The sequence below is a fragment of the Clarias gariepinus genome, chromosome 20 (assembly GCF_024256425.1).
Source record: "Clarias gariepinus isolate MV-2021 ecotype Netherlands chromosome 20, CGAR_prim_01v2, whole genome shotgun sequence".
Lineage (NCBI taxonomy): Eukaryota > Metazoa > Chordata > Actinopteri > Siluriformes > Clariidae > Clarias > Clarias gariepinus.
In genome coordinates, this window is record NC_071119.1 from 23,695,336 (window position 1) to 23,708,186 (window position 12,851).

Consider the following 12,851-nt stretch of genomic DNA (forward strand, 5'->3'; position numbering starts at 1 on the left):
CCAACCGCCCTTACACTATAACTCGGGTCGAGATTTTCTGTTTTTGTTTCCATGAATACAGGGACATCTGCCAGAATTTATGTCCACAACCCTCATACAGAGGAGAGAGAAAAATGCTGGCGTATTCCTCTAACCCCGGCAAATCTCCAGTTCATTAATCATCATAAATCATACTATTCTGAAAGTAGCGCATGTAAGCCTCAGCGAGGAAAAGCCTTGCTTTGTTTTGCTATAAGATTCTCTTGCAGCAGGTATCGCATTGCCTCCTGTGCTGGCGTTCCCAGTGCTGCAGTATTACTGCACTGCCATCATGATGAGGCAGCTAAAGTGACTCGAGTGTGATCCGGAGTGCTGCTGCTTCGGTCTCAGATCTACATCTTTGTTTTGCAAAGCCAGACTCTGGCGGTGGCTTGAAAGGAGGGGTAGAGTGCTCCTTGTATAATGTGGGTGAGGAGCAGAAATTAATTAAGGAGTGAATGTGTGTCAGTGCTGGAGGGGAAAGAGTGATCTCAGACTAAAAAAAAAAATGAATGAGTAGGTGTATGAGAAAGAGAGAGAGCGAGATGCTGCATTGCCGAACATCTTTAAAGCAGGATGAGCAAATCAGTAAGTCTGCGAGAGTGAAGAAACTGCCTTAATGGTTAGCGTGTTGCCTTGCACCTCCAGGGTCTGGGTTTGATTCAGGGTTTCATTCAGGTACTCCGGTTTCCTTCCACACTCCAAAGACATGCAGGTTATTCTAATTCCAGAGTTAATGAGTGAGCGTGTGAATGTTGACTGGAGTCCCACCACAGTCATAAAAATAGGCACCATTGGTCTTGACGGTTCCTAGTTGGACTAAAGTGGTTTGTAGATGGATGGAGAATTATCTGCTTGTGGTCCTCCCCCTAATGAATACAGAGAAATAAGATGAACATCTCCAACATCTATTCAGTACAGTACAGTACATTCATCTTCAGAGTTGGAGAAGCACAACAGTCTGTTAAAGGTACACTCTCATTGTTCTTTCTCTTACTAAATATTACTGATGGTGAAAAAACATAAGTAAGTTTCCTGATATACATACGATATTGTGCAAGTACAAACTTTCATTTTAGGATTTTTAGTCACCAATATTCCGCTGCAAAATTAAATGTTTAAGAAAAATATTTACACGCCAGAAAAGAAAGCTATGGTGGCCGTGAAGTGCAAAACAAAACTGACAACAAAATAAATAAAAAAAAACGAAATAACAAAAACAAAACAACAAAACCAAAAACAAAATAACAAATTCAAAACCAAATTAACAAATCTGAAAACAAAATAACAAAACCCAAAACTAATTTATTATTTTGTTTTCGAATTTGTTAATTTGGTTCTGGTTTTGTTATTTAGTTTTCCGTTTGGTTAATTTGTATTGCACTTCTCGGCCAGTCAGATACAAACAGGAAAGGATAGGTACTGTATAGTTTGCGAATGAAATGCTTACCGCTGATTGGACGAGACATCTGTCACTCAAGATATACAGGAAGTAGGAACTTGTTTTTCTATCTTTGTTTCTTGTGTGTTCTGCTTCACTTTAAACTACGGTGGCCGTGAAGTACAAAAAAACAAAACTGACTTCAGGGCCACTGTAAGAACGGCATATTTGAAACCACAATAAGGACAGTACATGTTTGCACATTCATACACACACAAATCTACACACAAATCAGAGTATCACAGGTTACACTGCCGCTTTACTTCTTTTCCACATTGGTGCGGCAAAGTCCCACAAGTTCTTTTGCATAATTTATTAAGGTAATACAGGGTATGCAACAAACAGTATGAATAACGTTGTTGTTAATGCAGCATGTGGTCGACCCCTTTCTGATCCCTGGCTAGACAGACCTCAGGTTGGATGTGCGGTGTTGTCTCCTGTGAGAGCTCGCTGTCTCTTTATCCACCTTCAGGAAAGATCCAATAAAAGAACAATACCACTATTGTATAATATTATAATACCGCGCAAAACAGCCTGCTTTGTCATGAAATTCTAATGCGGAATGGTTTATTGAGTATATGGTATAATCATAGCTCATTTTGAAAATCAAATGAACGAATGATACAGGGATTGTACAGTCTTCTGTTTGTACCTGAAGCGCCAAAACACACAGATGCTTGATGCATCATTCAGGCAAAAGTAATGGTCATTTGCGAAATATGATAAGAAATATCTTGGAACTGTTGTATAAAAGCACTGTCCCGTGTTTCCTCCGAACCGCGTGACGTCAGCCAACTGCATCTTTTCGAACTGCTTGCTCACGCACCATAAGGGGCGGAGTTACACACTTGGAGGAAAGCGCTAGCCGCTCCTTCCGCGTGCGCGAGCTCAAAGATGCCCCTGATTGGCTGCAGAGCCGTGATTAATGTGGGAGCGCAAGTACCTCTCATCCCTCCCCCCCCGAGAGAGCTCGGCCGATCATCTCTCTCTGTGCCTCCGGCTGTGAGAGGAAAACAGCATCACCCAGGTTCGAACCAGCGATCCCCGGACGATAGGGCAAGCGCTTTACCACTGCGCCACTCGGAGGCCCTAAACACCATTTTATTCTCGACAGATTATGATTTATTTCAGTTATTTTGCTCCACCAGCACACATCCTTCTGCGCTCCGCGGAACTTCCCGCGACGTTCAGAGCTGGCGACCGACAGTTAGTGTACTTAAAAGGGTGTGAAAATAGCTTTAAATTCTTCCCGGTACTGTGTGTCCAAAAAGGTGAGGAGAATAAACCATGGAGGTGGTGAACAGTCCAGAGAAACTCAGCAGATTTACTGTATATATATAGGCTATATATTAACTTATTCCACTTTAGAATATCAGCTCCGTTAGCCTCCAGGTTCTGAAACCGAATGCTAAATATCGCTAAACAGAAAGCTAGTGCGCTATGTAGGATGTACAATCCCTTGTTCTACACACCAAGTAGTGCCCTTGATCAGGGGTGAGAGAGGGATTTTGGATTCAGCCTTGTGTTAGAAGCTAGTTAGCTTTGTAGCTAGCGCTAGGTGTAAATAAAACAACACTGAGGCGATTCTAAATGACTTAGAAGCGATTACTGCGGCGACGGCGTGTTGTTTAAGATGACATAACCGTATCAGATGTGTGTTCTTACTAAAAGTGCTTCTGTTATGGTTGTGAATGTGGGTTCAGCTGTTCTCTCCTCAGTCCCGCCGACCGTACAGATCTACAGTCAGTATCACGTTTTGTGCGCCATTTCTATCCGTTCTATAAGTCTCTTAGTCCTATAGATCCTCTAGTTGTGGTAATAAGAATTGCTGAGAAACACTGCGAGGATTATGGAGTTCTGCTTGCTTGGCGTTTATCCCCGGCGTGGTGGATTTGTCAGCGCATTTACATTGCGTATGCAGGAAGGATCCTTACTTTTTTTTTTTTTTTTTGCTCTCTATGGAAAAAAAAACAACAACCAAGAACCTCTCGCTCACTCTCAGACTTAGTTAACCACTTTCTGTTTATTGGTGCAAAAAAACATTAACGTCAACAAAACATACTAAAATCACAAATATATAAAAAAAAATATCAACCTGCCTAAAACAATCCAGATGAACACATTACTTTGGGGTTCTGCTTTAATCAATTTGCTTGCCAAATATATAAAATCCTGCACATTATTTTTATAGCTTTAAGAGTTGTGTTTGGACCCAGGATGAGCCCGAGTGTGTGTAGACGAGCCGTGAGCTGAGTGCTGGGAGTGGACTGAATGCGGATGTGAGAGTAAAGCTGCAGGGAGACAAAGAAGCCAGCTGAGCTGAGGCGAGCGAGGTAAAGGGGCGAGTGACGCTGCACTTCTCTGACTGCGCACACACACACACACACACACACATAGAGAAAATCACATAGAAAATAACAATGACCCAGCTCAAGATTCTGGCTCGGCCCGGTTTGCTGTGGGAGATCGATTGGAACTGAAGTGCCAAATGCTGAGGCTGCCCTTCACACACACACACACACACACACGTTTTTTTCAGCATCTTGTCAGCAACTGCTTTCCTCAAAAAGGTTTATTGTAGTTCATCACTGATAATTAATAATTAACAACCTTTTTAAAAAACATTAGTTATTCGACGTAAATTATTATATATATATATATATATATATATATATATTTTTTTTTTTTACATTTTGTGAATTAATATAAATATTATAAATTTCTATATTGTATAATATGTATATTCATTCACTTTTTTTTCTAAGAAAATGAAATAAAATAAAATTAATAAAAGTTTAGTGTAATCTTGAGCTTAGAAATATGTTCATTAATTCCTGACACAAAAACTGTTTATTAATTATTGATTCTCTCCATAATTAAATTGTAAAATATATATTTTTTTGACTGAAAATTTTCCTGAAATTTGAGTTTTAAATTTGAGTATTAAATAAAATAACACACGGCACAATAACACTTTTTCATTCGCTTCTTCATTAGGGGAATTCGCCTGCACGTTTCCTGACTGCTGATTGGCTGAAATGAAACCCGGTAACGATCCAGGTGACGAGCTGACCGTCAAATGTGTCAAGCTCCATAACTTTAGACATTTCCTTACTGAAAATGAAACACAACGCAATATTTAAACATAGGTTATAGAACGGTAAATTGAAATTTAATGGGATTTAAATTATATTGAAGGAACATCAAGATAAGGGATAAAAAACTAAAAATATGAGTTTTGATAAAATATGAAAAGAAACTGAAAAAAGTAGCAAAATTGAAATAGCATTAAAATTTGTCAAAAATAATTACTAATTAATACAGTATTACAAATGAAACAAATATTAACGGGCAACTTAAATAAATAAAAAACATTTTAAAAATCCATACAAACTACAAATTAATATTAAAAGTAAAACAAAAATTTAAGAACAACTTAAAAAGGATCAAATAAAACCAACATTTGTTCATAAAAATTATAGATTAAATAAAACTAAATTTAAAGAGCAAATTAAAAACTTTTAATATTAATATGAAATTTCTTGGATAAATTTCCATTTTTTTTTATTTGCTTTTTAAATTTAGAACTTTAAAGACAAAAAAAAATTATAATTTGTCCAAAGAAAATTGCAAATTAGTATTAAATTACTAAACTTTAAAGTACTAAAATTAAAGAGCTACTTAAAAATAATTATAAAATTTGTTTATAAAAAATAGAAATTAATTGAAAAATTCAATCAAAATTAAATAGCAACTTAAAAAAAGGATATATATATTTTTTAATTTGTCCAAAGAATTTTTACATTTAGAATAAAAAAATTAAAATTGAAAAAAACTTAAAGAGCTAATTAAAAAAGAAAGGAGATCAAAATTTGTGTGTGGAAAAAATGTACCAATAAGTATTATAATAATAATTATTATTAATTGTTAATTAATCTATTTATTTATTCATTTATTTATTTTTGCAAAGTAAACGAGTAGATTTTTTTTAACTGACACTAAAATATATGCATATGCACCCCCCCATCATCTTTACCATCATCATCATCATCTGAGGATGTTTACAGAAACAAGTCTGATCCTGTGTGTGTGTGTGTGTGTGTGTGTATTCTGGGAGAAGATGATCACTGAATGTGGGTGTTTGTGGACCGAGGAGGCATCGCTTGCTTTCATGTGCCTTGTTACCATAGTGTCTGAGCGACGTGACAAAGAGCTCAGTGTGCTGCGGGGGAGATCACAAAGCTGGCCTTCTCTCTCCTCTGCAGAATAAAAAAAAATAATAATAAAAAAACAATGAGGGTGACCTGCCAACGATGGAAAACACTTATCCAACCTTCAAAGCGCCCTGCTGTTGAAGCTACGCAGTCATGCGCTTTGTTTTTGTTTGTGTTCCATCTGCAGTACAGCTTCACTTTACCGCCGGTTCTCCGTGTGCAGACTGCGTCCTACAAAGTGCTGATGCACTGAACAGGAAATAATGAGCGTCTGTGAAGTCCCTGATTATAAACACAAGGTTGTGTGTGGAAGGGTTCGACTCACAGGCTCCTCCTGGTGGCCGAGCGGTTACATGAAGACGTGCTCCATGAGCTCGGCGCCATCGAGGCCCGGAGAGAGACGCACGGCACCGTCCTGGAGCAGCAGTACGGACGCGATGTCCTGCGCCAGGTCCAGCCGTTCGGTCTGTTCGCAGCGAGCGGCGATTTCGCTCCAGCTCTCTATGCTGCATGTCTCATCCTCCAGGATGGTTTTCTGGAGCGCATCTGAAGAATGAATGATCATGAGCGTGTTGTGAAGTGACTAAAGTATAAACCAGAGCAAACTAATGCTAAAAGTTGTAGCACTTATACACCCTGGAGTGACTGTTGAATGCACTGTTATCTAATGATTATACAGTATACACAGTAACAAGATACACTTACAATGCAAAAGCATCAAGCTCAGGTTTTCACTATAGTCTACTTAACCTTGAAACTACATTTATGACTACAATCCATTTCCCATTCTGACCTGATCTTCATGGATTGACTACGCCAAGCCACATTGATTTTGTATGTGCTTTTGTTATTGGTTGCAAACGGTGGGTTTAAGTCACTTTTGATAGCTCAGAATAACAGAACACAGTTCTGAAAGTAAAAAAACAACCTCCTTTATTTCTCTATATAATCCCTGGCTACACTAATACTCTTATCCCAGTGTTTCACTAGAGCTTGGACACCATCAAGGTAGAAAGTTTTCTCAGTACGCCGGAGCCATGATCATACTGCCTGTCTGAGTCACGTCTGGCCTCCCAGGAATTCCCTGTTGGAAATGGCTTGGAGCGAGGTCAGGACTGTATGGGGGATGTGGCGATAAGTCCCAGCCGAGTTTCTGTTATCAGGGACATACAGTCCGTACAGGCTCACAGACAGACGCGTCTCTTCCGCAAGTTGGTGATGTTGATATTTAAGGCTCAGGCGCTAAACTCGCTAAATGTTTACAGGAATGACTGCAGTCGGCTCTGAGCCACCTCGGACGTACGGCCTCATCACTGTACTGTGCTTAAAAAAAAATTTGTCCTAAAAATTACAAATTAGTATTCAAATTACAACCAAAAATAAAGAGCAAAAAAAATTTAAAAATAAAAATTTAAAAATAAAAAAAAAACATAAAAGATTTGATAATTAAAATTTCAAATTATTATCAAAAATGAAGCAAAAATTGAAGTGCAACTAATTTTTTTTTGGTCAAAAAAAGTACAAAGTAATATAAAAAAAAAAAAAAGTTAAAGAGCAATAAAAAAAAACATAAAATTTTGTCCATAAAAAAAAAATCTAAATTCATATTAAAAATAAAACATTGTTTCAAAAAAAGAAACAGCAACTTATAAAACCGTGCTTAAAGTCTTCTGTAAATGTCAATCGCATGTTTTACGCCTTCATTCACCAGAAATTTTAGACTCAAACGAGACCTTGTGCATACTTATGCCAAAGCAAACCTTAGTAAATCCTATAAAGCACACATAAACATGCATACACACATTGGATATCTGGCGTACAAGTATATCAGCTGGAACACAGACTACAAGTTTAGGACATTTAATAATTACTATAAATCTTTTACTATTAATGAGTACTGCGTTTCCCCATCATCCTGTAGTACGCAGCTTTCAGCCGAACATCAAAGCCGTGTTTGTTATAACAAAGGTGCCAATAATTCTGAGAGTGATGTGTTAAATCCGCCAGCCAGATGTTGCATATGATGCTGACGTACCACACACGTGTTGATTATTTAATAACTTATACTGTATATATATGTGTGTGTGTGTGTGTGTGTCCTTACCTTGTCCTTTTGCCTGAATCCGCTCCAGCAGTTGGAGAGCCAGATGCTCCAGGTCCGAGTTGAGAAGATAATGAGAGATAAACCCTACGGACACGAGCGCCGGTGTGCTGTCACATGGCTGAGTGAAATCCTGCAGCAGAGCCACGCTGGGAAGTCCTCTCAGCACAAACATAAAGTCGTCTTGAAGAGAGAGGAAAGGAAGGAAGGAGTCTCCAGTGTTAGGGATTTAAGACATATCGTTACTGTGAGGGGCGTTCAAGTCAAACTGGGACTTTCTCTAAACCATTTCCACATGTGAAGGAGTCCCCGGGAGGCCGGCGTTTCAGATCATGCCTCTGGTGTACTGAAAAAACTTTCTACTTTAATGGTACGGCATTAGTGTAGCAAGAAATAAAACGAGTTTTTACTCTAATAACTGTGTTCTCTCATTCTGCATCATTGAAAAGTCCCGCTTTGACTTGAACGCCTTGTATATTACAAGCAATAAATTATTATTATTATTTTTTTACCAATTGTGAATTCTTTCCTGTTGTGAATGAATTCCAAAGCCGCTGTGGTCAGACCTCGTTTGCACATGGTGAGCGCGGCTTTCCTGATCACGCTGCACTCTAAGTAAATGATCTGCGCCAGGGCCAAGCACGTGTCCGCTATGCATAGGTCGTCATGTTCATAGCTAGCGATCAGATCCCCTAGTTCCTCACTGTAGGTCAGCCTGGGGACGAGGCACGAGGACAAACGTCACGATCGTCAATGTCTCCTAAAGCATCTTCAATATACAGTTAGGAGACGAAAGTCTTCTCACTTGCTCTGAGACACACCGAATGTCACCAGTCCGTGGCAGCCATGTCGTAAGGCAAAGCCGACTCCCTCCAAGGACAACCTTTCCGAGAGAGGTTTTCCAGGTGGCGCCGACATCATCAAGAGGCGGAAGAAGAGCAGCAGAGGATGAAGCGCCCCCTCATACGCTGTGATGGCTTAAGAAAGAAAGCGATGATTTTTTTTTTTTCACATATAAATTTTTTTTCTCGCATATTTGTCACAGTTAAATGTGATTTTAATATTAGACAAAGATAACCTGAGTAAACAACGGTTGGACAATGAAACTGAAACACTGGCCAATTTAGTGTTGGAGATTTCATGGCTAAATTTGACCATCCTGGTGGCCAATCTTTAGTGATTGACCCAGACTGTTGCATGCCCAGAGTGAAGCATGGGGGTGGATCAGTGATGGTGTGGGCTGCAATATCATGACATTCCCCAGGCCCAATACTTGTGCTAGATGGGCGCATCACTGCCAAGGTCTACCGAACCATTCTGGAGGACCATGTGCATCCAATGGTTCAATCATTGTATTAAAGGCGGTGCCGTGTATCAGGATGATAATGCACCAATACACACAGCAAGACTGGTGACGGAGTGGTTTGATGAACATGAAAGTGAAGTTAAACATCTCCCATGGCCTACACAGTCACCAGATCCAAATATTATTGAGCCACTTTGGGGTGTTTTGGAGGAGCGATTCAGGAAACGTTTTTCTCCACCAGCATCACTTGGTGACCTGACCACTATTCTGCAAGAAGAATGGCTCAAAATCCCTCTGGCCACTGTGCAGGACTTATATCCGTCATTCCCAAGACGAATTTATGCTGTATTGGCCGCAAAGGGAGGCCCTACACCATACTAATGAACATTGTGGTCTAAAATCAGCCGTTTCAGTTTCTTTGTCCAAGACTTGTACAAAATGCCACAATTCCACCTGCCACACCCAGGCCTGATTACTGCCAGATCTGTCGAATCAAGAAATCACTTAAATACAAACACTGTACTACATTTCCACATTGTAGCAGAAAAAAAACAAACACATCAGAGCATACTTTTAAATTTCTCCATGACGTTGATGTTTCTCAGCACTCCGTGAGGGGACATGGCAGCGTGACGAGCGGCGGTCTCGTAGTCTCCCATTTCAAACAGCTTTAGAAACCTGTGGAGATGGAGGACACAGCAGGGCTTTATCGGTCACTCCATGTTTCAGCTTTGAATCAACTAATGATGAATTATATTTTACGATCAACGACCTCTCAATGTAACCCGCCAGACGTTTGGATTCTCTGATTTTGCCAGGATCATCCTGTTCTGAATTCTCAGGCCAAAAGCGAGTGCGGTCGTCTTCACATACTAGAATAAAATGACGCAATTAGAGGACAGCGGATAGAGATACAGATCAGTTTGTCTAAGAGAAACTTGAAACTGGGTTCATGAGGCACCTTTAATTTCTGACAGGTGCTTCAGTGCAGAGGGGAGGAGCTTGAGTAAAGGAGTGCTGCATCCTTTTTCTTCCCAACGATTAAGTGTATCCTTCAGGAAAGTCAACTGTTTAAAGCTAGTAAAAAAAAAAAAGGACTAGTGAGTTGTACACCAGTATATTCACAACATGCTCATAGTTGAATTTCTAAAGTTCTATTACAAACCCATTTACAAATCCCCCCCAGAGAGCAAAACTGAAAGTGTTCTCACCGGAGCAGCAGTTTCTCGTTCTCTACAGAAAGTTCATCCCTCTGCTTCAACGTGACCTTCATTGTTAAATCCAGCTCAGTTTTGACCTTGACTGGAACATACTGCCTCCTTTTCTTATCCAGAAGTTCATTTCTCTTCTGCTCCAAACGTTCCAAATGTTTATCCAGAGATTCTGGGTTTAACAACTCATTCAGTGTTAAACCAAGACCTGCAGGGACTGAATCATGCCACTCACGGTCGAGACGTTTAAATTGACACGCATGTAGCAGGGTTGAAGCACCTGGGATCTGACCAGGGGGAACCGTCACCTCCAACGATTCCTCTTTTTGGGAATTTTTGCACTTTTGAACCCGTTTTATCTTGGTTTGTAAATCAGCAGTGTTTCGCTGAATGGTGGCAATCCTGATCAAACATAAATCAAGGTTTATTAAGGATATTTATTTTTGTGAGTATTTTTTAAACATCCCACTACCAAAAAAATTCCAATCCCAAATGTGTCCTCACCAGGCCAGCCTGCTCCTGAAAAAAATTCTGGTCTTCCAAATGAATTCTGAACCATCCCTGACTTCTGATCGAGTCCTGTTCGAGATCCAACTCTGAACCAACTCTCCCAAGGAATTCTGATCAATCCTTTCTGCTTATTTAGGAATTCTAACTATTTCTGCCTGATCCTTTAGAAATTCTGATAATTTGGTCTGCTCATAAAGGACATATGTCCAATCCCGCTAACTCCTAAAGAAAACTGCTCTTAAACCAATTCTGACCAGTCCCACTCAGTCCAAAAGAACTTCTTAACTACAATTTAAACCAACAAAACAATTCTGACCCATCTGGTCTTTGCTTCTGTGGCTCAATTTCAACCAATCCAATGCACCCTTAAATGAATTCTGATTACCTACTCTCGGAGGAATTCAAAATACTTCTGTCTGCTCCTGAAGCAAATCTAACCAAACCCACCTGGTCTTCTGACCAATTCTTCGAGCCTCTGACGCAATTATGACGCAGCCCACCTACTCTTAAAGGAATTCTGACCAATTTCACCCACATCTGGTGGAATTCTGACCAATCCCACCTACTCCTGAACAAATTCTGACCAGTTCCTCTTCTGAACTTCCCGTGTTTTGAAAGCTACATATCCGAATCTGTGATTTACTTGTTTGACCCCAGTCCTGACACACACACACACACACACACCTTGCTGTTTCCGTATAATAAAATGAAAGTATTTTACCTCTGCTGCAGCTGAGCAGCTCTTCTCTGGTAGTACATTAAGGAGGTGGGTTGAACCAGCATGGCCTTCAGTTTTCCATGAGCCATCTGAGCTTGATGCTGATCGTTCTTCACTGAGGCAATTAAGTCATCATATTCCTTTTTGATGGCTGTGAGAACCGGTTTGTAAGCCGTAGCGTAGTCGATTATCTAACAAGTGGATGTCGAGATGGTCAAATAATTTAGTTTAGTTTAATTTTACGGCATATTGCGGAAACCTTATATCTTGGAAAAATGACTTATCAAGAGAGAGAAAAGTTCTTTTAAGGCCAGGTAAAAGTTGCGCAGACCTACACAGAAATTTAGCATTTTAAAGTGATGATGTAAAAAAAGTAATTACTCCTAAGAATTAGAAAATGAGATTTCAGTAGTGCATATTAAATAATAATATGTGGCCCAGTCTGTAAAAACCCATCTAAAAGAATTTGTTTGTGAATCATGTTTTTTTTATCTACTGAAAAACTATATGTTGAAAACAGTGATTAAAAAAAAAAAAAAAAAAAGACTTTAGATGGGTTTTTAAAATCATAACAGTAAATTATTATTAATAAATATATAGCTAGGAAATGATAGAAATGGAAAAAATAAGAAATCCTAATGATAATGCAAATCTTTATGCTATTATTGTGCCTTTCTATTATTATTAGGCCTTATTCAGACCTGGTATGACAAAACATAAAAATAAACAGACTAATGCCATAAATCAAGAAACATTATTTTGCTTTTTGCATGCATATTAAACAGCTTATGTGTGATTAATAATTCCTGTATTGTTCTTTAATCTAATAATACATGTGACGCATTTAAATTATATCTATAGGGAATTCGGGCATTTAATGCAGTGAATGCTGGAGACCAGCATATTTATACATGCAATATTATACATTTATAATAAATATGTTTAATGTACCTTATCGAAAGCTGTGCTGTAAATGGTATATCTCTGATCATCAGGTCCTTCATCAGGACAGCACACCTGCTCCTTTTCACTCTCTATAAACTCTTTCAGTGATTTCATAAAACTCCTGTCACTGGAAGACACCAGCACAGACTCTGTCCCTACTTTACACTCTGCCATCAAGTCGTCTCTTTTTGAAGTTATACTGTATAGTTTGTAAAAATCAAAGTCTATGATCTATGTTTAAAGTTTGCAATTCTACCGACACATCTAAAGGAACTTGGTTGCTATGGAAACCAGTGGGTTCTTGGGTAATGTAGTTAGTTTCACTTGTTTTAATAATAGCCCATGTGTTATCTGATACCAAGCATTTGGGAGTAAATGGATTCAGCT

At 39.1% G+C, this 12,851-nt stretch overlaps 1 protein-coding gene across 1 annotated transcript; it reads right to left on the reverse strand.

The window, feature by feature from the left end:
- Positions 1 to 6,022: 6,022 nt before the first annotated feature.
- LOC128508434 (clathrin heavy chain linker domain-containing protein 1-like) lies at positions 6,023 to 12,638 on the reverse strand. Its single transcript, XM_053479777.1, has 11 exons — positions 12,471 to 12,638; positions 11,523 to 11,710; positions 10,572 to 10,693; positions 10,292 to 10,499; positions 10,042 to 10,157; positions 9,853 to 9,952; positions 9,652 to 9,758; positions 8,580 to 8,751; positions 8,287 to 8,489; positions 7,778 to 7,957; positions 6,023 to 6,219 (listed from the first exon to the last, which is right to left on the reverse strand). The coding sequence occupies exons 1-11, from the start codon at positions 12,636 to 12,638 to the stop codon at positions 6,023 to 6,025; spliced, it is 1,761 nt and encodes a 586-aa protein (XP_053335752.1).
- Between the last annotated feature and the right edge of the window lie 213 nt (positions 12,639 to 12,851).